Here is a 25521-nt window from a genome sequence, read left to right as displayed (position 1 = left end):
AATAAAGGAAAATACTGAATTTCTTCAAAGGAAATTCCAGGCACCTAGCCATCTCTGAAAAGTAAATAAGTAACTTGTTAAGCAAGAAGGAAGGTAATAGGAGCCTAAAACAATAGCCAAGGAAGTTGGAGTTCAAAGGTGTTTGGTTTCCCTGTAGAAACCAAAGATGACATCTTTTTGAGACAGAGTCTCGCTGTCACCCAGGCTGGAGTACACTGGCGCGATCTCAGCTCACTGCAAGCTCCGCCTCTCGGGTTCACGCCATTCTCCTGCCTCAGCCTCCCGAGTAGCTGGGACCACAGGTGCCCGCCACCACGCCCGGCTAACTTTTTGTATTTTTAGTAGAGACGGGGTTTCTCCGTGTTAGCCAGGATGGTCTTGATCTCCTGACCTTGTGATCTGCCCGCCTCGGCCTCCCAAAGTGCTGGGATTACAGGCATGAGCCACGTTGCCTGGCCAAGATGACATCTTAACATATGTCCCTAAGTGGTCTTTCAGAAACCCGGACCCCACCACCGAGGATCCCTAACTGAACAGATCTGCTGGCAAGTAGACCTCACATAGGGAGAATTGAAGATTAAACTCCGATCATGGTGTTTTGCTCTAAATTTATTCCGGAGGGGCCTGGAGGGAATTACAGCTGCAAACCAGTTAACATTTTCCTCTGCTGATCCCAAATTTTAAGACAAAGCGTCTCTTCCTTAACCAACTGCAAATCAGAAAATCCTGAAATCTATTACCTGTAAGCCACCCCCACCCCACACGCCACCCCCTCTTCAAGATATCCCACCCTTTTAGGCCAAAACTAATGTGCACTCTCCATGTATTGATTTACAGTTTTGCCTGTAGCTTCTGCTTTCCTGAAATTTACCCCTGCCTTTACAAACCCTTACCTGCCAGCCATGGAGGAGGTCACAATTTGATCATTAGCTGCTTGGTCCTCCTTGCTTGGTGCTCTGCAAATAAATGCCTTCCTTTCTACCACTGCAACCTCAGTGTGGATATCTGTTTTTACTGCACCAGGCAAGTGGACCCCAGTTTGGTTCTATGACAATTTGTAGTTTTACTATAATGCGTGAATTTCTTCTACTAGGTGTAGATTTCTTTGACTAGATAAATAAAAGGGTTTATTTATCCCACTATGGCATCTTATATCTGTGACCTGATTGCTTTCATAGGTGCTAAAAATATTCAGCCCTTATTTCTTCAAATACTATCTCTGCCCTAGCTTTGTCTCTTGTTAAACTTAGTTTGATCCTCTTAGTGTATTCTCTATCTCTCTTACTCTGTCTTCTGTAGAGTACATTTTTTGTTTCTCAGTGCTTTATTCTAGATAATTTCTTGTGACCTAACTTCCTTTCAATTTATTCTCCATTCAGCAATGTCTAATCTGCCATTAGCTGAGTTCTTAATTTAATTACTGTATTTCCCAGTCATAGAATAGAAGTCTACTTACTTCTTTTTTAAATCTGCTCTATCACTTTGTATGGTTTTTAGGTACCTGACAAAATTGTCCAAGTTATCTTTTTTATTTCTTCGGGCAAAGAAAATATTATTTTATTTTACTTTTTTTCCTAAAAACTCTAATAGGTAAGCAAGAAAATATACATATATTTTAAGCCAGGGTCTTGCTCTGTCATCCAGGCTGAAGTGCAGTGGTATGACCGTGATTTACTGCAGCATCAACCTACTGGACTTAAGTGATCCTCCCACCTCAGCCTCTTGAGGAGCTGGGACTTCAGGCCTGTGCCACCATGCCTGGCTAATTTTTGATATTTTGTAGAGACAGGGTTTTGCCACGTTGCCCAGGCTGGTCTTGAATTCCTGAGCTCAAGCAATCCAGCTGCCTTGGCCTCCCAGGGTGCTGGGATTATAAACATAAGCCACTGTGTCTGACCCAAGAAAATATTATTTTGTAGTTTGCATCAAATAATTCCAAAAGCAGTTTTTTCTGCAGGTCTGTTTCCAATGTTGGTGTTTCTGTTGGTTCTCACTAAAATAGTCTAGTTTCTTTGTGTACCTGGTTACCTTTAATTCTGTGTTTGACATTGTCTATGAAAACTTACCTCTAGGAAAAATGTGGGCCCTACAATTATAAGGCTTTCCTCCAAAAAGGATTCATATTTGCTTTTGCCAAGCATCTGGTGACACCATAGTCAGAGACAGTCTTAAACTAAGATCATGTCTGAGACAGGCAATTTGATCCAGTCTGTAAATTCCTTTTAAGCTGTTCCATTTTCAATTCATCCTCACCCTGAGGCTGTTGCCCTTTGGGGTCCCAGTTATTGTAAGGAGGGTCTTCTTCTTTTTTTTTTTTTTGAGATGGAGTTTTGCTCTTGTTGCCCAGGCTGGCACGATCTTGGCTCACTGAAACCTCCACTTCCCGGGTTCAAGTGATTCTCCTGCCTCAGTCTCCCAAGTAGCTGGGATTACAGGCATGTGCCACCATGCTCAGCTAATTTTTGTATTTTTGGTAGAGACGGGGTTTCTCCATGTTGGTCAGGCTGGTTTCGAACTCCCAACCTCAGGTGATCTGCCCACCTTGGCCACCCAAAGTCCTGGGATTACAGGCGTGAGCCACCATGCCCGGCAGTAAGGAGGGTCTTCTATTTTACTCCCCACTCATTGTGTTTTACTTTTTTTCTTCTTTGAAGTTGAAAAGGACAATTATCATTTTCCTTCTAGGTAAATGCCGTCGGGACAAAAGCAGCTTCCAAGCTGTATTACTTACCTGGATTCTGCCTTTTTTTTTTTTTTTTTTTTTTCGGAGACAGGGTCTTGCTCTGTCACCCAGGCTGGAGTGCAGTGGCACGATCATAGCTCACTGCAGCCTCCAGTTCCTGGGTCCAAGTGATCCTCCCATGTCAGCCCCCCAAGTAGTTAGGCCTACAGGTGTGAACCACTGTGATGGACCTCCTACTATCTTTTCATATGTTAGATGCCTTGTTATGGACTCAACAGACCCATTCACAAGACCCTAACCAATATGACTGTGTTCAGAAATGGGGCCTTTACAGAGGTGATTAAGTTAAAATGAAGCATTAGGGTGTGCTCTAAGCCAATCTGACTGGTATTCTTATAAAAAGAGGAAGTGTGGACACAGAGAGCACCAGGGGCATGCGCGCACACACACACGAAACTGATGCAAGATAGGCAAGCCAAAATCCGAGCTTAGCCTAGGAGAATTCTTACCTTTGCCGGGGAAAGAATTCAAGGGTGAGTTGGTGGTGTTAGTAATCTTTTATTGAACTGTACTGTTCCTTCTGGAGCAGGGATAACTCATAGGCCATGCACCCATAGTTGGCAATGTGTGGGCTTTGGGCAACTGTGTTTATATTGACTTATAACCACTTTCAATTACATGCAAATTAAGGAGTAGGTTATTTAGAACTCTCTAGGGAAAGGTTATAGTTTCCAGGTCATTGTCACAGAAAGGGACGGTGACTTCCAGGTCACTGCCATGGCACTTGTAAACTGTCTTGGCACTAGTGGGAATATCTTATGATAATGAGCAATGAGGGTGGCTAGGGACCTCTTTCCTCACCATCTGCTGGTTCTTGCAGGTTTTTACACTTCATCCCTTAGCTACCAGGGAAATAAGTCCTGCGGCTCTCCTACCTCAAAACCATGTGAAGACAAAGAAGGTGTCCATCTGCAAGCCAAGGGGATAGACCTTAGACAAACCAAACCTGCCCACACTTTATCTTGGATTTCTAGCCTCCAGAACTGTGAGAAATTTCTGTTGTTTTAGCTTATCAGTGATTTATTTAATGGCAGCCCTAGCAAACTAATAACACGCTTTTAAGAACATTAAAAATATATATTACTTCTGGGCGCAGCGGCTCACGCCTGTAATCCCAGTACTTTGGGAGGCCAAGGTGGGTGGATCACTTGAGGCCAGGAGTTTGAGACCAGCCTAGCCAACATGGTGAAACCCCATCTCTACTAAAAATACAAAAATTAGCCAGGCTTAGTGGCAGCCACCTGTAATCCCAGTTACTCAGGAGGCTGAGGCAGGGAGAACTGCTTGAACCCGGGAGGTGGAGGTTGCAGTGAGCGGAGATCACGCCAGTACACTCCAGCCTAGGGGACAGAGACTCTGTCTCAGGAATAATTCTATATATATGCCAGGTGCGGTGGTTCACACCTGTAATCCCAGCACTTTGGGAGGCCGAGGCGGATCAATCACTTGAGGTCCGCAGTTTGAGACTAGCCTGACCAACATGGAGAAACCCCGTCTCTACTAAAAATACAAAATTAGCTGGGCATGGTGGTGCATGCCTGTAATCCCAGCTACTCCAGAGGCTGAGGCAGGAGAATCGCTTGAATCCAGGAGGCAGAGGTTGTGGTGAGCCGACATAATACCATTGCACTCCAGCCTGGGCAACAAGAGCGAAACTCCGTCTCAAGAAAAAAAAAAAATTATATATATACACACACACATACATATATATGTATTCCAGCATTTTATTTTTTAATTTTATTGTTGTTTTCTACAGTGGGTTGATACAAATGTCCTAGCCCACCATCTCCCCACTCTGCTTTCCTTTTCTTCATGGTCCTCACCATCGCCTGGGGTATTATCTATTTATTTTTCTATTTGTTACTGTCAGTTAATTTCAATGTAATTAAGTTCCAAGAAAGCACAACTGCATTTTGTTAACTGCTGTATACTTAGGGCCTATGAGAATGTGGGGGTAGATCTTACACGTTCAGGATAGATAACTGAATGAATGAGTTAATGAATGAATGACAGAGAAGGCGCTTCCCCGGGAAGGCTGAAGGAGGTCTCCCAAGGACCGCTGTGAGGAAATGTGGGGCGGTGTGGCTGGGTGGCCAATATCCACGGTTCCGGGCGGCCCTCGGGGGCGCGCTCCGACGGCTTCCAGCTTCCGGGTTCGAGGGCGCGCGCTGCTTCCCGGGAGAGGGCGGGCTCCGCGGCCGCCCCCCGTGGGCGGAGCCGGCGGCCCGGGCTCACAACCCGCCGGAAGACGCGCGGGTTGTGGCTGCTGCTGCTGCTGCAGCGGGACCGCGTGGGGTGGGCCCCGGAGCCACCAGAGCTGAAGCGAGAGCGGCCAGCGGTGCTAGCGGCCGGGAGGGCGCGGCCGGAGGGCAGAGGCCAGGCGAGACGCTCGGCTGCGGCCTAAGAGGCCGGGCTGGGTGGGCTTGGCTGCAGCCGCCGTTCCCGTGTTAAAGCGGCAGCCAGGAAGGTGTATCCTCGCCCGGGTCTGCAAGACGCCGGCTCAGGGCACACCTCCCATTCTGGCCCTCAAAGCCTCGCTCCTGGGGGCGCGGCTGGGAAAGCCCACCCGCCTGGGCAGGCCGCTGATGGGAATTTGGAGCAGAGCCTCGTCCACTCCGGAGGCCGTGGGTCCTCTGGGCTTCCGAAGGAAGCCGACCTCAACACTGGACGCTTTTTGGGGAATGATTGCGTTGAGTGGAAATGTGGTCTGTCTATAAAAGGCTGGGAGGGAACAATATCTGTTACCACTCAGTCCGTCTCTCAAGTGCTGAAAACCTCAAGAGCGAGCGCTCCCACGCCCCCATCTCTGGTCCTACCTGGGTCCAAGGCTGATGTGGTGAGTAGGAGTCTATGTGCAGTCTTTAAGTCCGAGGGTGGCATGTCTAGGAGCACTGTGAGGGTGGGGCATCTTCTATATGAAGCTTCTCAGCCATTAACTGTTTCCCAAGTAAGATTAGAAAATTCCTGCACTTTGGTAACAAGACCTTTTATGTATTCAGGGGTGGGATATGTTTCACAAGCTCCAATTTCTAGAACACACGCAGCTCCTGTCTCTGCATATAGTCTCACACACACACACACACACACACACACACACCCATAAGTCACATACCCATCCTTCTCCAACAAACTTCAAAAAGTTGGGCCAGCTCCCTTCCCACATAGTTCCGACTGTTCTTGGGGTGCCGTATACTTTGGACTTGGTCACGGTGAAAGCACCTGGTTAGATTCTAGGGGTTGGTTGAAATGATGGATTTGAGTTGTTTCCAAATTTGCCTATTACCATTCTGCAATAGTCCTTATTATACTACATTTACACCATTTGAAGACATACCCACTTTCCCAATCTTAACATTTCTGAAACCAAGATGCATCTTCCCAGTGTGGGTCAAAGGAACTTGCCAGCTGCTGGCCATCTGCGTGGGTGGTGACGTGGCTGTCACTGCTTGCTCATGCCAAAATTCAACTATGTCATTATTATGTCATATTTTGAACTTTAAATTCAGATTTAATTGTTTCTAAAAATAACTTTAAAAACTAATGCTGTGATTCAGCAATATGATAACAGGTTTATAACAATGTTTATTAAAGGGTTTACTGTATGCCTAGCATTGTCTCGACCAACATTACAACTCTATAGAATACAATTATTATCTCCATTTTATGGATTAAGAAACTGAAGCTGAGAGTTGAAGTGTCTTAGAGCTTTTAAGTGCAAGTGTCAGGGTTCTAAGCCAAGCTGTCTGATTTCAAAGCCTGCCTTCTTAAACCCTGTCTGTATCCAGGCAGAAGATGCATGCAGCTTACAAGGAGGGAAGACAGGGCAGGGTCTGTGCATGTTTGTACACCTTTGCATGTTTGTGTGTGTATATATGGACCTGGAGATGGAGCCACATCCGGGAACATGTATTATATTTATTCCTGCATGGATAACATTTTCTTTTTTTTTTTTTTTTTTTTTTTGGTGTTTTGCAGTTTTAAATATATTTCTGCAGATTCTGGAGTTCTGGAGACAAGTGCTTCTGGATCCCTCTTCCCTTCCCTTTTGCTCCTTTAAAGAGTATGGAGACATGAACTCAAACCTAACTAACTGGCTGCTTCCCAAAGAAAGTGCTTGATTTAAAGGGGAGTTCGTTTTCCAGAACTGTTAAAGTCACATCAGCCTCTAGGAACCCCCAGGTCCTGGTGCTGCAGGGACACACCAAAGTCCTGAGGGCAGATGATTGGAATCTGAGCAACACCCCACAGCTGTGAAGCCTCTCATCAGAGCTTCTGGCAGTTTCCTCACCAGAAGTGGACAAGTCCAGTCAGGCAGTCATCATGCCACAGCAGCTCCTGATCACCCTGCCTACCAAGGCCAGCACCTGGGTGAAGTTGCAACATCCAAAGAAGGCCACGGAGGGGGTGCCCCTGTGGGAGGATGTGACTAAAATGTTTGAAGGAAAGGGTGAGAATGGACTGACGGGGAAGAAGGGGATCTCATTTGTGTGGGAAAAGATGGGTACACACTTCATTGAAGTGGAGAGAAAGAGGGAGAGAAGGTTCTTTGGGGGTTCATTTCTTGTGGTTTTTGGGAAGGGGACAGCTGTGAGGGAAAATCTTGGGCTCCAGCATGGACTTGTGACACACGCTTTCGGCTGCTCTCATCACCCATCTTCAGATACTACATGTGGCAGGAAGACAGAATACAGGGTGTTCTCCGGCAGTGGTGCCTGAGTGTGGGAATGTGATTCACAGACAGGGGTCTAAGATTTCTGCCCTCCTTAAGTCCTCTTCGGGTTTTCCTGCACACATTGCAGTCGTTTTCGCCCCAACCCAATATTTATCACAAGTATCGTTGTTTTCATCTGCTGAGAGGCAGGAATGACACGCCAGATTACTCTCATGTTATCCTGAACTGTGGGAGTGATGCCCAAAAATCACACCTTCTTTAGTGGTCTGGTTAGCAGTAAATAGAAGGGTGGAGGAAGTCATGTGTCTCATGTGGTGTTTTAGTTCATACCTTTAATGCTTTACATTCAGCCAATATTTATTGTTTTAGCCGTGTCAGGCAGGGACTTCGGCTAAGCATCTTAAAAGATGGAAAAATGAATCATTATCTCTAATTCTGATTACCAGTGGATGGAGACGGGCACACACCTCAATCAAAATAATAGAAAGCAGCCTAAGAAAAGTCCTTTTGGAACACAAGAGACAGGACACTTTATTCCGGTTGGAATTTTTTTTTTTTTTTTGTGACGAAGTCTTGCTCTGTTGCCTAGGCAGGAGTGCAGTGGCGCGATCTCGGCTCACTGCAGCCACTGCATCCCAGGCTCAAGCGATTCTCCTGCCTCAGCCTCCCGAGCAGCTGGGACTACAGGTGCCCGCTACCATGCCCGGCTAATTTTTGGGTGTTTTTTTTTTCCTATTTGATAGCAGCTTTTCTTCATTGGTTACAAAACCTAAGCCCATATACAAAATTAGGAACACATTTAGATGCCTCTTTTGAAAGAATGTTTTAGTCTTTTTAAACTGAGTTAAAAAAATTAAAACCATGCAATTTTTAAACACTGCTTTGAAAACTTAAAAGTGCAGCAATATACTTAGTTTCCTTTATCTACGAAATGGTGCAATTCCAATTCAAAACTGGTAAGGTCACAACAAATTGAATCAAGGAAATGCATACAAATGTCTGCACTACCTGATGGTAATGTTTATTTAAATGTTAGTTTGCACTTTAAAACAGGAAAGAGGAAATAGGAATCATCAGAGTAGAGGCCCAACTTTAATCATAATGTATGCAAATTTTAAAAGGTAGTCAGTTAAGTAACAAAAGTCCAGAAGAAACTAAACTGGAAGGGGTACAATTCACAATATCAAGAAGATTTGGACTTCAAGGGTTTCACCGAAGTTTATGACCTTAATTACCTTTTACGTTGTTATAGTTTTTGTATTTTTAGTAGAGACGGGGTTTCACCATATTGGCCAGGCTGGTCTCGAACTCCTCACCTCGTGATCCACCTGCCTCAGCCTCCCAAAGTGCTGGGATTACAGGCATGAGCCACTGCGCCCGGCCTGGTTGTATGTATTTAAGAAATTTTCACAGAGCAGGTAGCATTGATTTGGGCCTTGAAGAATGTCTTCGGTTTTTTGTGTAGATTTGGGGAAAGGATACAAAAGTGGGTGCCTTGAAAAAAATGGGGAATCTTTAGTCCGACTGAGAATCTTTAGCCTGACTGACTAAGAATGTGATGGGTGGGTGTGTCCCATGTATAAAGGATGGTAGTGTAGCAGTACCCATTGTTGAGAAAATATGCTTTGGGCAGATTGTAGAGTGCCTTGAAGTCCATGGAGAAGTGTTTGGATTTTTCTTTCTTGTCAGTGGAGAACCTTTGATGATTTTTGAACAAAGAAGTGGCCTGTTAGAGCTGTGCTTTTGGACCAGTATTGACCATTGGTAGAGTTTTTTGGAGGGGGAGTGGGATTTAAAGAATTCTCCATTTAAATAATGTATGTTCTCTCATACATAGTTTTTGATCATCGGGAAACATTAATGCCCAAAGCAACTTGCAGCAGGTCCTCCTCATTAAGGAGGCTTCAGGCTGCTCTTGAGTCACTCTCAGTGTCCCCCTTTGTGAACCTTTTCAGGGAGGAGCCACATTGAGTGGGTCTGCAGGCAGTTTCTCTATTTGGGTGATTTTGGGAGATACAAAGCTCATGGCTCTTTACCTTCCCCAGCTCTGCTGTCTCAGGATGCTGATGACATAAAGACCCAGAGAGAAAGTTTAGAGGATGAAGTGACCCTTGGACTCCCGACAGCAGAATCCCATGTGAGTAGGGATTCGTCTCATTTTCTTGACATTGCTGCTTGTTTTTTTAGGGTATATATCCTGTCTTTTTTGCAGAGGTGGGAGTGGTGGTGAGGTAGGGTATTAAGACTAACAAATTCAACCTGGGGAGCTCAATGCAAGTTGCCCTTTTACAGAAAATTGGGCTCCAGTGGTGGCAATTTCTCTACTCATAGGGGTCTCCCTCCATGTCACTCTTGTTTCTCACCAACATCTACATCTAGTATTATGCTACTTTCTATAAAGAAAGTGAAATGAGTGACATAATTCTAGCCCCTAAAAACCAATTGATACCACTTGAGATCTAAGAGAAATCTCAATAAAATACTCAAAATCAAAATGGGTAAGAAGGTTCTGACTTTCTTAGTGATGTACACGTATTACTGTGAACTTGGAGAGGTGACCTTAAGTGTAATATTCAGAACAGAGGTCAAACCAGAACCAAAGGAGAAGTGAGTAGGGAAGAAATAGGCCACACAGTACACACATCAGACAGGCTGGGCAGGAAAGCTAGAGTAGCCACTGAGAGCAGCTACAACATGGTGTCACAAATGGGATAGTCTGTACTGCCTATTGGAAACATAGATGAAATGGAAGAAAAATTGTAGAATAAATGTGAGAGAAAGACTTAAAGAGGAGATCTTATTGGAGGACAGAAGAGTTTTAAGTGAAATGAACTGGAGTTCTGAAATTAGATGGTACAACATCTAATTTCTAGTTACTCAGTGATCTGGGGCAATTACTTTAGCTTTTTTTTTTTGAGATGGAGTTTCAAGTTTAAAGTAAAAAGATTAAAAAGCTATACTGTACAAACAATAATTAAAAGAACATTGGAGGCATATATTATATTACACAAAGTGGATTTCTGGAAAAGAAATATTACTAGGCAAAAAGGGACATTTCATAATAATAAGAGGGTCAGCAATTCTAAGTGTTTATACATGTGATGATAGAACTTCAAAATAAAGAAAAATTGACAGAACTAAAGAGGGAGATAGACAAAATCACAATTAGAAACTTTAACACTCCTCTCAGTAATTGATGAGTAGACAAAAACTCATCAAGGATACAGAAGATTTGAACAATACTATCAACCAATTTAACCTAATTAACACTTATGGAAGGAACACTACACCTAACAACTACAGACCATATATTCTTTTTAAAAAATAGTGATCTCGTTTTAAAATGAGATCTGGGGGTGGGGTGGAATCATCTGGTGGATCAACTTGGCCTGGAGTGGAATACTGATTAAAAAGGGGCATGAGGGAACGTTCTGAGATGGTGGAAATGTTCTCTATCTTCATTTGATTACATGATGTTACATATGTCAAAATCAAACTGTACATCTTTTTTAATTTTTTTTTTTTTTTTGTAGAGACTGAGTCTCACTTTGTAGCTCCGACTGCAGTGCAGTGGTACAATCATAGCTCACTGCAACCTCAAACTCTTGGGCTTGAGCAGTTCTCCTGCCTAAGCCTCCCAAGTAGCTAGGACTACTGGAACATGCCACCATACTCTGCCAATCAAAAAAATGACACAAAAAAAATAGGGTCTCACTATGTCGCCCAACTGGTCTCAAACTCTTGAGCTCAAGCAATCCTTCTGCCTCAGCCTCCCAAAGTGCTGGGATTACAGATAAGCCCACTGCACCCAGCCCAAACTATACACTTTCTTAGTGTATTTTCCTGTATGTAAATTGTACTTCAATTTTTAAAAATGTAATCCTTTAATCCCATCAGTTTATGATAAATGTAGGAAGTGAAAAATTCCAGATAGGAGAATGTAGCGATAACTCTTTAGACTATTATCGTTGCTTCTTCCATATTACTATAAATAAAGCTGCAATATATTCCAATCCTAGATGGCAGATATTAGCATTTGAACTTCTTATTTGAGGAAACTGAGACTGTAAAAAGCTAAAGTGGCTGGATGTAGTGGCTCACACAGGTTCCAGCACTTTGGGAGCCCGGTGGACAGATCACCTGAGGTCAGGAGTTTGAGACCAGCCTGGCCAATGTGGAGAAACCCCACCTCCACTAAAAATACAAAATTAGCCGGACGTGGTGGCGTGTGCCTGTAATCCCAGCTACTCAGGAGGCTGAGGCAGGAGAATCACTTGAACCCGGGAGGTAGAGGTTGCATGAGCCGAGATTGCGCCACTGCACTCCAGCCTGGGCAACAAGAGCAAAACTCCATCTCAAAAAAAATAATAATAAAATAAAAAATAAAGTAATCAGTATGGTTGGGTCTGAGTGTATACTTTTGTTTTTGTTTGCTACTTATCCTATCTAGCCTTTGTTTTTAAGTTTCTCTTTTCCTGCCTTCTTATTTTTTGTTTGGTTTTGTTTTTTTAAAGACGGAGTCTCACTCTGTCACCCAGGCTAGAGTGCAGTGGTGTGACCTCGGTTCACTACAACCTCCGCCTCTTGGGTTCAAGTGATTCTCCTGCCTCAGCCTCCTGAGTAGCTGAGATTATAGGCGCCTGCCACAACGCTCAGCTAATTTTGTATTTTTAGTAGAGATGGGGTTTCACCATGTTGGCTAGGCTGGTCTCAAACTCCTAACCTCAAGTTGCCTGCCCACCTCAGCCTTCGAAAGTGCTGGAATTACAGGTGTGAGCGACTGCGCCCAGCCTTTTTCTGCCTTCTTTTGCATTGAATCATTTTTCCAGTATTCCATTTTATGTCCTCTAATGACTTTTAAGCTACAGTTCTTTGAATTTTTTTTTTTTTAATTGAGACAGAGTCTTGCTCTGTCACCCAGGCTGGAGTGCAGTGGCATGATCTCAGCTCATTGCAACCTCTGCGTCCTGGGTTCAAGCAATTCTCCTGCCTCAGCCTCCTGAGTAGGTGAGACTACAGGTGCGTGCCACCACACCTGGCTAATTTTTTTTTGTATTTTTAGCAGAGACGTGGTTTCACTGTGCTAGCCAGGGTGGTCTCGATCTCCTGACCTCGTGAGCCGCCTGCCTTGCCCTCCCAAAATGCTGAGATTATAGGCGTGAGCCACCCCGCCCAGCCTGCTTTTTGTTTTTGTTTTGTTTTGTTTTGTTTTGTTTTTTTGAGACAGAGTTTCACTCTTGTTGCCCAGGCTGGAGTATAGTGGCACGATCTCAGCTCACTGCAACCTCCGCCTTCCAGGTTCAAGCGATTCTCCTGCCTCAGCCCCTTGAGTAGCTGGGATTACAAGCTCCCACCACCATGCCCAGCTAATTTTTGTATTTTTAGTAGAGACGAGGTTTCTCCATGGTGGCCAGGCTGGTCTCAAACTCCTGACCTAAGGTGATCCATCCACCTTGGCCTCCCAGAGTACTGGGATTACAGGCGTGAACCACGTGAGTCCGGCCACTTCTTTGATTTGTTTTTAGTGGTTGCTCTAACAACCACTAAAAACAGTCATATTATATGCGAAGCCATATTAATTCAGAGTAACTGTGGAATGTTACACATTGTATTTAACATTACACATGTTACAAAAGTAACATTCCACAGTTACTCTGAATTAGTGTTTTATGGCTTCACATATGATATGAAAGACATTATATTTTCATATACTCCTTCCCACTCTTAGCATTTTGTCAATATACATTTTGTTTTACATGTAAAAACACCACAGTACATTGTTCTTAGTTTTGCTTTTAATAGTAAACTGTCTTATAAGAAATTATGAACATGGAAAAAAACACATCTTTCGTATTTGCCCTCATATTTATCCATTTAGGCACTCTTCCTTTTTTCCTTTCATTCCAGGTTTCTATCTTGCATTATTTCCTTTTAGCTTAAAGAACTTTGTTTAGCATTTCTTATAATGTGGGTGTTCTGGTGACAAATTCTCACAACTTTCATTGATCTAAAGATTTCTTTATATTCCTATTTGAGGATCTTATTGGATAAAGAATTCTAGGTTGACTGCTTTTTCTTTAAGTACTTTAACAATCTTCCATTATCTTTTAGATTGTATTATCTGTGATGAGAAGGCAGCTGTTATTCTGTTTATGTGATGTATCTGTTTTTTTCTTTTTCTTTTTTTTTTTTTTGAGACAGAGTCTCGCTCTGTCGCCCAAGCCGGAGTGCAGTGGTGCGATCTCGGCTCACTGCAAGCTCTGCCTCCTGGGTTCACGCCATTCTCCTGCCTCAGCCTCCCGAGTAGCTGGGACTACAGGCGCCCACCACCACGCCCGGCTAATTGTTTGTATTTTTAGTAGAGACAGGGTTTCACCATGTTAGCCAGGATGGTCTCAATCTCCTGACCTCGTGATCTGCCCACCTCAGCCTCCCGAAGTGCTGGGATTACAGGCGTGAGCCACCACACCTGGCCAATGTGTCTGTTTTATACCAACTTTTATCTGATGTGCATAGGTGTGATTTGTTTTTGTTGTTGTTGTTGTTGTTGGAGACGAGTCTTGCTCTGTCATCCAGGCAGGAGTGCAGTGGCATGATCTTGGCCCACTGCAACCTCCACCTCCTGGGTTCAAGCAATCCTCTCACATCAGCTTCTCAAGTAGCTAGGACACACCCAGGCTTATTTTTTAAAATTTTTTTATTATTATTTTTTTTTGTTTTTAGTAGAGATGGGGTTTCACCACGTTGGCCATGCTGGTCTCAAACTCCTGACCTCAAGTGATCTGCCGCCATGGCCTCCCAAAGTGCTGAGATTACAGACATGAGCCACAGTGCCTTGCTGTGATTTTCTTTTGAGTTTATCCTTTTTGGGGTTTGCTGAGCTTCTTGGATCTGTGGGTTGATTTTTTCCCCATTAGTTTGGAAAATCTTCAGCCATTATTTTTCAAATATTTTTTCTACCTATTCTGTCTTCTGAGATTGCTCTTTCTCCCTCCCTTCCTTCTTGCCTTCTTCCCTTCCTCTCTCCTTCCCTCCCTCGGTCTCTCCCTCCCTCCCTCCTCTACCTCTCAGGCTTAAGCGATCCTCCTACCTCAGCCTCCTGAGCTCCTGAGTAGCTGGGGCTACAGGTGTGCGCCACCATGCCTGACTAATTTTTGTATTTTTTTGTAGAGATAGGGTCTTCCTATGTTGCCTAGGCTGGTCTCAAACTCCTGAGCTAAAGCAATCCTCCTGCCTTGGCCTTACGAAGTGCTGGGATTATAGGCATGAGCCACCCCACCTAGCCCTGAGATTCTAATTGCATGTATAATAGACCACTTGATATTATCCTACATATTTTTTTCCTCTTGGTACTCTAGTTTGAATAATATTTATTGACCCATCTTAAGTTTCACTGATCACTGATCTTATCTTCATCATGGTCTAATCTACTTTAAGCCCATCCAATGAATTTTGTAGATACTGTATTTTTCACTTGTAGAATTTTCATTTACAGTTGATTCTTTTTTTATTTTTTTTTTGAGATGGAGTCTTGCTCTGTCGCCAGGCTGGAGTGCAGTAGCCAGATCTCGGCTCACTGCGACCTCTGCCTCCCAGGTTCAAGCGATTCTCCTGCCTCAGCCTTCCGAGTAGCTGGGCTACAGGCGTACGCCACCTCGCCCGGCTAATTTTTGTATTTTTAGTAGAGATGGGGTTTTACCATGTTGGCCAGGATGGTCTTAATCTTTTGACCTCGTGATCTACCCGTGATCTGCCTCCCAAAGTGCTGGGATTACAGGCGTGAGCCACCACACCTGGCCTAGAGTTGATTCTTGAGCAGCGCAGATTTGAACTGTGCAGGTCCACTTCTATACAGACTTTTTTCAATAAATATATTGAAACATTTTTTGGAGATTTGTGACAATTTGGAAAAACTTGCAGATGGACTGTGTAGTCTAGGAGTATCGAAAAATTAAGAAAAAGTTAGGTATGTCATGAATACATAAAACATATGTAGATACTAGTCTACTTTATTTACTACCATAACAGATACACGTATCTATTATAAAAAGTTTAAAATTTTCAAAGCTTGTATGTACAGACTATTCATGGTGCCATTCGCAGTTGAGAGAAATGTAAACAAATGTAAAGATGCAGTATTAAATCACTACTGCATAAACTATAGTACACATATTGCATTACTATGATAATTTTATAGCTATCTCCTGTGGCTATTGCAGTGAGCTCAGGTGTTTCAGGTATCTACTTAAAATTCAGTGTGATGCTAAGCTTCTCTGCATTAGCACTTCATCTCTCCAGAAATTGCATATCACAGTAAAAAGTCATCTCTCGACCAGGCACAGTGTCTCATGCCTGTAATCCCAACACTTAGAGGGGCCAAGGCAGGAGTGTATGTGTATATACATACATATATGTGTGTGTTTTGTATGTATATACACACACCCCCCCCCCCCCACACACACACGTATATTTTCTTCATTTGTTTTGGTTTGTTCTATTTCCAAACCCTTTCGTCTCTCTGGTGGTTAAGGTGAGGGGCTCCTCCTAGAGCTGTGGCTGAACTCTGGCTGTCACACAGCTTTTTGATTGAGTATACTTCTAATTAGCCCATGCCACCAATGCTGAGGGCTTTCCTTTTTATCTTTTTAGCATTTGAGCTTAGAAAGGGATTAGACTGCAGTTCCAGACAGTTTTGTTCATTTTTACATTAAACTCCAGCAGGGCCTCAGAATTCAGGCTCAGTAAGAATGCATAGGTCTTTGTGACAATAAGTGTGTGAGGTGGTGGGGGAACCTCTATCCCCATCTCACCCTGTTTGTCATCTCCACCTCTCTGATTTCATCTCCTTCCACTCTCTCATCAACCAGGCTACCTCTAGCCATGCTGTTCACTTTCCTGTTCCTCAAGCCAAGGATGTTCTCACCTTAGGTCCTTTGCACCTGCCCAGGATGCTCTTCTCTCAGATTTCCATGTGGTTCTCTCTTTTACTGAATTTATGTCTCTGGTCAAATATCACCCTTTTAGAGAGTCTTCCCCAACCACTTTACATAAAAGATTATCCTGCCCTCACTGTGGTTCTCCCAATGTCTCTTATTCTGCTTAATTTTTTTTCTTAGGCATGTATCACCATCTCTCTTTCTATATGTTACATTATTTATAGTAATCTCCAGATTAGAGATCCAGACAGACTACAGTTCCAGACAGTTTTGTTGATCAGATTTGGAGATCAAAGGATCTCCAAACAGATCTAGAGAAGGCTCCTGATAAAAGTAAGTTTAGAATCTCTCAGAATCTAGAATACCATCAGAACTCCTTGGAACTTAACAGAAGTGGTCTCCGGCTAAACAGAAATGTGTTTGATGTTCTAGGAATTGTTGACTTTCAAGGACATATCTGTTGACTTCACCCAGGAAGAGTGGGGGCAGTTGGCTCCTGCTTATCAGAATCTGTACCGAGAGGTGATGCTGGAGAACTACAGCAACTTGGTGTCAGTGGGTAAGACTTGGCTATCCATGCATCCAGAAACCCACCCATTATAGGAGAATCATTATTTTAAATTGTTGATGTGTGGATTCCTTGAGGCTTGATTTTGGGTTCTGTATTAAAGATGTTTTATTCCCTTTGAAAACCTAGTGAGGGCATATCCGATTTGACTTTCTTGGGGAACAACTTTACTACACAGAGTTAGAATAGAAAGACCCACCCCTTTTCACTTGTGGAGGCCCTGAATACCAGAAGACTCGAACAAAACTCTGGGGATGGTTCTTAGACATCAGCATAAACATTCACACTCTTTTTTTACTACATAAGCAGGATATCAACTTTCCAAACCTAGTGTGATATCCCAATTAGAGAAAGGAGAAGAGCCATGGATGGCAGAGAAAGAAGGCCCAGGAGATCCCAGTTCAGGTGAGACCAAGTGTGTTAGTCTGTTTTTGTGTTGCTATAAAGGGATACCTGAGACTCCATAATTTCTAAAGAAAAGTTTAATTGGCTAATGGTTCTGCAGACTGTACAGGAAGCATGACGCTGGCATCTGTTCCTGGTGAGGGCCTCAGGAAGCTTACAGTCATGGTGAAAGGCATATCACATGGTGGGAGCTGGAGCATGAGAGTGAAGGAGGAGGTGCCAGGCTCTTTTTCTTTTTCTTTTTCCTTCTTTCTTTCTTTTTTTTTTAGACAGAATCTTGCACTATTGCCAGGCTGGAGTACAGTGGTGCAATCTTGGCTCACTGCAACCTCCGCCTCTGGGGTTCAAGCGATTCTCCTGCCTCAGCCTCCCGAGTAGCTGGGACTACAGTTACGCGCCACCACGCTCAGCTAATTTTTGTATTTTTAGTAGAAATGGGGTTTCACCGTGTTGGCCAGGATGGTCTCAATCTCGACCTTGTGATCCGCCCGCCTCGGCCTTCCAAAGTGCTGAGATTTCAGGCGTGAGCCACTGTGCCCAGCCAGTGCTAGGCTTTTTAAACAACCAGATCTCACGTGAACTCAGAGTGAGAACTCACTCATTACCATGAGGAGGACACTCATTCGTGAATGATCCATCCCCATGACCCAACACCTCCCACCAGGCCCCACCTCCAACACTGGGGATCACGTTTCACCATGAGATTTGGAGGGGATAAATATTCAAACCAAATCACCAAGGCAGATGGAATTTTAATATATAGGTCAGAGTGCTCAAAGCCTCGGCTGTGGGGAGGGCTCAGACCACTGTACGGAGCCTCCAGTAAATAATATCACCCTTCCTTACCCCTTTGCTTCACTGAGCCCTTGCAAAAGTCTCTCTGGAGTTGGAGGAAAGAGCAGTCTTGTCCTCATTAAGGTTGAGCTTGATTTTCCCTTTCTCCAGTATCCTAAGGGCTGCCAATCTAAAGCTTTCTCTAAGCAGTCAGATGTATGTGGTATTTTCACAGAAAATCAATCTCTTTCCAAGACTCTCACTGCATTGTACAAATCGTTAATTTTCCTACACTCCATTTTTACTTTTTGCCAATGTTCATTTTACAATTCCAGCTTCAATTCTCATTCTCTTTTTAACTTACATATCTTAAGTTTTTGTAACAACTACTTCATGAAAACTCCTGTAAGAGAAATTACCAAAGGATTCCTTCTCACCAAATCTTGTGGTCCCTAACAATCTCCTCAAACTTTGCTTTTATTTTATTGTGAAATATTTTAGACTCAGAAAGGCATAGAAAACATTATAACACATTTATGTGTAGCTTCCACTTAGACTAAGAAATGAAACAGAGTTGAAGCTCCACTGTCCCCCTTACACCTTTTGAAATAACCACTCTGCATTGAAATATCATTCCCATGTCTTCATGCTTTTATTGCATGTATAATGTAGTAAAAGCAGTCCATGTATATTAGTGTATACATATTAAACAATATATAGCATTGTTTTGCATGTTCTTTTTCTTTAAATAAATGGTGTATATACTTCTTCCTTTTGCTTTTCTCATTCAACACTGGTGATATTCCCCAGTATGTTATTCTAGTTCATTCATTTCCATTGAGTTAATAAGCCACAATTTTCTTATTCATTTTCCTGTTGATAGACATTTACATTGTTTCCAAATTTGGGAGTTACAAATATTCTGCAGCAAAACTTTGTGTCCATAACTTCTTGTATACATAACGCAAGTGTTTCTCTAAGATAGTTGGTAGAAGAAAAATTGTTGGGTTGTAGAATATATGCACTTTCATTTTGCTGGGTATTACCAATTTGCTCTTCAAAGCAGTTACACCAGTTTATTCTCCCATTAACAGGGCTTGAGAGTTTCCATAACTCAGCATCTTTGTCAACATTTCTTATTGCCAAACTTTAAGATTTTTGTAAATTCACTGGATTATGGTATCTTGTTTCTTTCATTTTCCTGATTACTAGTGAAAGGAAGTATATTTCTCATGTTCATTGACCATCCATCCATCTCTTCTTCTGTCCTTATGCTAATGCCAGGCTCTTCTGTTAATTACCTGTTTATATCCCTTGCCAATGTTTCTATAATCTTTTTTCTTATTGATTTGTAGAAAAAAAAATGTGTGTGTGTGTGTGTGTGTGTGTATGTGTGTGTTCATTCTGGATAATAATCCTTGATAGCTTTATGTTTTGTAAATGTTTACCTTAGGTCAGTGGCCCATCTTTGACTTTTCAAAATTAGTATCTTTTGATAGATGTGAGTTTCTCAATTTAATGTTACTGAATTTATCAGGTTTTTCTTTATTGTTTGTGCTTTTTGTTTAAGAAACCATTTTATGCCTTGTTATTCTCCTTTTTTGTAAACTTTTAAAAAAATTGTTTTTAGAGACTGGGTCTTGCTATGTTGCCCAAGCTAGCCTCGAAGTCCTGGACTCAAGTGATTCTTCTGCCTCACCCTCTTTAGTAGGTGGGACTACAGGTACATACTGCTGTGCCCTGCTATCCTCCATTTTATCATATATGTGTATCATACATATATGTTTCTACATATTCCTATATTTTCAAAGTTTTGCTTTTCACATTTAAGTTTAATTCATCTGGAATTTATTTTATATACATACATTTGTATGTATGAGGTGGAAATCTGATTAACTTTTTCCACATGGATAATCAGTCCAGGAATAGTTAATGCTACTGTGTCACCTGTCAAGTTTCTTTATGTGTTTGGGTCTATTTCTGTTTTGCATATTCTTTTTCTATCGTGTTTCTCTCTTTATGTTGTTTTATTATTTTGTTTTTCTGTCCTTACTCTAATGCCAGGGTATCTTAAAAACTTTCATAGTGAGACTTAGTATGTGGTAGAGGTAGTTCACCTACCTTGTCCTTTAAAATTGTTCTGGTTATTCTTGGTTCCTTGTTGTTCTATTTGAATTATGTAATCAGAGCATCAAATCACACCCACAAATACTCTGCTGGCATTTTGATTGGAATAGAATTGAATTTCTAGATCAATTTTGGGGGAGTTAACATTGTTGTGCTATCGAATCCTCCTGTCCAGGAATATGATATAGCACTCCATTTATTGATATTTCCTAATTTTTTGGGGTAACATTTCAGGATTTTCTCCTGTACATATTGTACATTTTTTGTTAGATGGATTCTGGAAATCTTACATTTTGTTGCTATTGTAGGTGGTATTTTTTTTTTCCTTTTCTTTTCCCCAAGCCTCAGTCGTGAACAGGTATATTTTTAAAAATTATATTGCTGGCCGGGTGTAGTGGCTCATGCCTATAATCCCAGCACTTTGGGATGCCAAGGTGGGCAGATCACCTGAGGTCAGGAGTTCGAGACCAGCCTGACCAACATGGTGAAACCCCGTCTCTACTAAAAATACAAAATTAGCCAGGCGTGGTGGTGCATGCCTGTAATCCCAGCTACTCGGGAGGCTGAGGCAGAAGAATCGCTTGAACCTGGGGTGTGGAGGTTGCAGTGAGCCGAGATCGTGCCATTGCACTCCAGCCTGGGCAACAAGAGCGAAACCCTGTCTCAAAAAAAAAAAAAAAAATTATGTTGCTGGTATGTAATAACAAACTTGATTTTGAATATTGACCTTTTATGCAGCCACCTTGTTTTATTCTGTTATTAATCCAATCATTGTTTGTATATTTTCCTGGGTTTTCTCTTCCTCAACTTACAATAATGAAAATAATAATAAAAGCTACCATGAATGTTCTTTCCCAGCCTCTGGATGAAATCAAGAGTTCCATTGATGATCCCATTCCTTTAAATAACAAGAACAGTCTTGACTTTAGTAAAATGCCTATTTAGTTCAGTGCAATAATAAAAACTCCTAACTTCATTCAAAACTAAATCCTTTCTTCTTCCCCACTTGCTTGAGACTTTCTCACGCTCGGATACTGAATTAGGGAGGGATGCATAAATGGCTTCTTTTCTTTTCCCCCGTCATCTTCTTTTCCTCCTCCCCTATTCAAGACCAGAATCAGGACCTGCAGAGTGTAGATATTATTAGACATTATTATTGTCTGTCGTCATTTAGAATTTGACATTTTGAATTGCTAATGATCCATCTGTGTTGGCTAAAAAATCTTATAAGAAATTATACCTTTCAGGAATACATACAGACCTGTCAGTTGAAATACTAGTAATGGTGCAACAAATTGGTCAAGTAAAAATCTTAAAGGGATTTTCCTAGAACCTAGCAGCAGTCTGGGTTTCTTACAAGTCTCCTTTGTATAAGTAATACTTTCATGAACATATTAGTAACCATAGAAAGAAATATATACACACACACACACACACACACACACACACAAGTTTCAATGAAAGACAGCATAATGTTCTTGTGTATATTCTTAGCTCAAACCGTATTTTTTGAACTATAATGTCTCCTGCTGCTGCCAGAGTGGGGAGGGAAACATCTTTTTATCTTTCTGAGATTGTTTTCCAAAAGTAGTTGTCAATTAAAATATTTATATTCTTAAGTCATAGCTCTGAAATTTTATTACTTAGTATTATTAGAGCAGGACTAAAAGACTCAAATATATATATATATATATATATATATATATATCTATAATGACACTTTTAACCTGTTCATTGTTTCTTAATTTGCTTTCCCATTACCTCTCCAAGCAGCATAATCATATTTCAATATAGTCAAAATCTCATGCACTTACCCATATTGTTGTCTAAATCTCTGTTCCATAACCACTACAGTAATTGGTTTTTCAAAGCTTTTTTTCATTTATTTCAGACTTGAAGAGTAAAATGGAAACCATTGAGTCAACTGCAAAGAGTGCCATTTCACAGGAGCGCTTATATCATGGCATTATGATGGAAAGGTTCATGAGAGATGATATAATTTATTCCACATTGAGAAAAGTCTCCACATATGATGATGTCTTAGAAAGGCACCAGGAAACTTGTGTGAGAGATGTGAGACAAGCCATCTTGACCCATAAGAAGAGAGTCCAAGAAACTAACAAATTTGGGGAAAATGTAATTGTGCGTTCAAATGTTGTTATTGAACAGAGGCACCATAAATATGATACACCTACAAAGCGGAACACATACAAATTAGATTTGATTAATCATCCAACAAGTTACATAAGAACAAAAACCTATGAATGTAATATATGTGAAAAAATATTCAAACAACCTATTCACCTTACTGAACATATGAGAATTCATACTGGCGAGAAACCTTTCAGATGTAAGGAATGTGGAAGGGCCTTTAGTCAAAGTGCATCCCTCAGTACACACCAGAGAATCCATACTGGTGAGAAACCTTTTGAATGTGAGGAATGTGGGAAAGCCTTCAGACATCGCTCATCACTTAATCAGCATCATAGAACTCACACTGGGGAGAAACCCTATGTATGTGATAAATGTCAGAAAGCTTTCAGCCAGAACATTAGCTTGGTTCAACATTTGAGGACTCATTCTGGAGAGAAACCCTTTACTTGCAATGAATGTGGGAAAACCTTTAGACAGATTAGACACCTTAGTGAACATATAAGAATTCACACTGGGGAGAAGCCCTATGCATGCACTGCATGTTGTAAAACCTTTAGTCATAGAGCATATCTAACGCATCACCAGAGGATCCATACTGGGGAGAGACCCTACAAATGTAAAGAATGTGGAAAAGCCTTTAGGCAGAGGATACACCTTAGCAACCATAAAACTGTTCATACGGGAGTGAAAGCATATGAATGCAATCGCTGTGGAAAAGCCTATAGGCATGATTCATCCTTTAAAAAACATCAGAGACATCACACTGGAGAAAAACCTTATGAATGTAACGAATGTGGAAAAGCCTTCAGCTATAACTCATCACTTAGTCGACACCATGAAATACACAGGAGGAATGCCTTCCGAAATAATGTGTAAAAACAGGTATTTGACATGAGAACAAAAGCCAAGTGTAAATTGGTGATTTAGAATGCTTTAAAATTTCAGGACTCAAATATGAGGAATTGGTGTAATGATGCCAACTTTTAATTTTTCCCATTGTAAATAAACATTACATTGACAGGTACTGACTACTAACACCTCTATAAAAAGTACTTAAGATTAAAATCTGGTCCTTCAAATTAAATGAATTCAGCATTATGAAAAATTAACAACATAGTTTTTTTCTGATTTCACGGTGGGTTAAATTATTCTTCATGGGTATTCATGATTTGCAGACCAGCATTTGGGAACTATAACTTAAAATATCACCAACCCTATTTTTTTTAATTAAAATTTTATATTTTTGGCCAGGCATAGTGGCTTGTGCCTGTAATCCCAGCACTTTGGGAGGTCAAGGAAGGAGGATCACTTACCAGAAGTCAAGACCAGCCTAGACAACATAGTAAGACCTATCTCTGCAAAAAAGTTTTTAAAAAATTAGCCAGGCGTGGTAGCATGTGCCTGTAGTCCTAGCTGCACAGGAGGCTAAAGCAGAAGGATCACTTGAGCCCAGGAGTTTAAGGCTGCAATGAGCTGTGATCACACCACCGCATTTCAGGTGGGCAACAGAGTGAGACCCTGTTTCTGCAAAAGAGAATAAAATAATGTATTTTTTAATGGAGAAAGCTTTCACATGGTATAAAGTCCAGAAGGTGGAAACAATTGTATACAGTGAAAAGCCTCCTTCCTGTATTTCCTACCATTGATTTCTGCATAGAGGCAACCATTCTAAATAATTTTTTGTGTATCCATTCAGCTTTTTAAAATTTATGTCCAAGAGAATACAAATACACAGTTTTCCTTTGTCTTTTTGTTGTTGTTTGTTTTGAGATGGAGTCTCACTCTGTTGCCCAGGCTGGAGTGCAGTGGCACTGTTGTCAGCTCACTGCAGCCTATGCCTCCAGGGTTCAAGCAATTCCCTGCCTCAGCTTCCCGACTAGCTGGGATTACAGGAGCCCGCCACCATGCCTGGCTAATTTTTGTACTTTTAGTAGAGACAGAGTGTCACCATACCGGCCAGACTGGTCTTGAACTCCTGACCTCAGGCGATCTGCTTGCCTCAGCCTCCCAAAGTGCTAGGATTACAGGCGTGAGCCACCACGCCTGGCCTCCTTTGTCTTTTTAAGCAGAAATGGCCACCTCCTATACAAACACATCTGCAAATTACTTTTTTTTTTTGAGACAGAGTCTCGCTCTGTTGCCCAGGCTGGAGTGCAGTGGTGCGATCTCAGCTCACTGCAAGCTCCACCTCCCAGGTTCAAGCGATTCTCCTACCTGAGCCTCCCGAGTAGCTGGGATTACAGGTGCCCACCACCACGCCCAGCTGATTTTTGTATTTTTCAGTAGAGATGGGGTTTCACTATGTTGGCCAGGCTGGTCTCAAATTCCTGACCTCAGGTGATCCACCCACCTAGGCCTCCCAAAGTGCTGGGATTACAGGCGTGAGCCACTGTGCCCAGCCTGCATGTTACTTTTATTACATGATAATATAGGCCAGTTGTAGTGGCTCATGCCTATAATTCCAGCAATTTGGGAGGCCAAGACAGAAGGATTGCTTGAGCCCAGGAGTTTGAGACCACCCTGGGCAACATAGTGATACCCAGTCCCTAGAAAAAATTTAAAAATTAGTTGGGTGTGGTGGTGGCACTCACCTGTGGTCCCAGCTACTTGAGAGGCTGAGGTGGAGGTTTGCTTAAGCCTGGGAGATCGAGGCTGCAGTCAGCCATGATCATACCTCTGCACTCCAGCCTGAGCAACAGAGTGAGACTCTGTCTCAAAAACAAAAACCAAACAACATATCATAGATGTCATTCCTCTTCACTATATAAAGTGCCTACTTATTCTTTTTTATAGCTGCATAGTATTCCATGGTATAAATGTACTTCACTATGGATGGGTTTTGGTTATTTTCAGTCTTTTGTTTACACAGTGTTCAATGAATAGTCTTACACATTTTTGTTTCACACACATGTAAGTATGTAGGGTAAATTCCTAGAACTGGCATTTCTGTGCTAGAGAGTATGTGTGGAGGGTTTTTTGTTTGTTTTTTGGGTTTTTTTTCTTTTTTTTCTTTTTTTTTTTTTTTTTTGAGACGGAGTCTCACTCTGTCACCCAGGCTGGAGTGCAGTGGCCGGATCTCAGCTCACTGCAAGCTCCGCCTCCCGGGTTTACGCCATTCTCCTGTCTCAGCCTCCCAAGTAGC

General features: G+C 42.0%; 1 protein-coding gene across 2 annotated transcripts; it reads left to right on the top strand.

The window, feature by feature from the left end:
* The first annotated feature begins 4908 nt into the window (after positions 1–4908).
* ZFP69 (ZFP69 zinc finger protein) lies at positions 4909–23540 on the top strand. Of its 2 annotated transcripts, none has more exons than XM_023221554.2 (6): positions 4909–5579; positions 6719–7190; positions 9461–9552; positions 16784–16910; positions 17229–17324; positions 22117–23540. In XM_023221554.2, the coding sequence occupies exons 2-6, from the start codon at positions 7064–7066 to the stop codon at positions 23253–23255; spliced, it is 1581 nt and encodes a 526-aa protein (XP_023077322.2). In that variant the 5' UTR covers positions 4909–5579; positions 6719–7063; the 3' UTR covers positions 23256–23540. The 2 variants fall into 2 exon arrangements, with proteins under 2 accessions (XP_023077322.2, XP_023077321.2); XM_023221553.2 differs by having other exon boundaries at positions 17226–17324.
* The last annotated feature ends 1981 nt before the right edge of the window (positions 23541–25521 follow it).

This window comes from Piliocolobus tephrosceles, chromosome 1, assembly GCF_002776525.5.
Source record: "Piliocolobus tephrosceles isolate RC106 chromosome 1, ASM277652v3, whole genome shotgun sequence".
Lineage (NCBI taxonomy): Eukaryota > Metazoa > Chordata > Mammalia > Primates > Cercopithecidae > Piliocolobus > Piliocolobus tephrosceles.
This window is presented reverse-complemented; position numbering and strand designations above follow the sequence as displayed.

Excerpts from the sequence above, each read along its gene's own strand:
- ZFP69 (XM_023221553.2), top strand. The coding sequence starts at position 7,064 with ATGCCACAGCAGCTCCTGATCACCCTGCCTACCAAGGCCAGCACCTGG. Across the intron at positions 7,191-9,460 it reads TAAAATGTTTGAAGGAAAGG|CTCTGCTGTCTCAGGATGCT; the intron begins GTGAGAATGGAC and ends TACCTTCCCCAG. Across the intron at positions 16,911-17,225 it reads CAGCAACTTGGTGTCAGTGG|CAGGATATCAACTTTCCAAA; the intron begins GTAAGACTTGGC and ends TTACTACATAAG.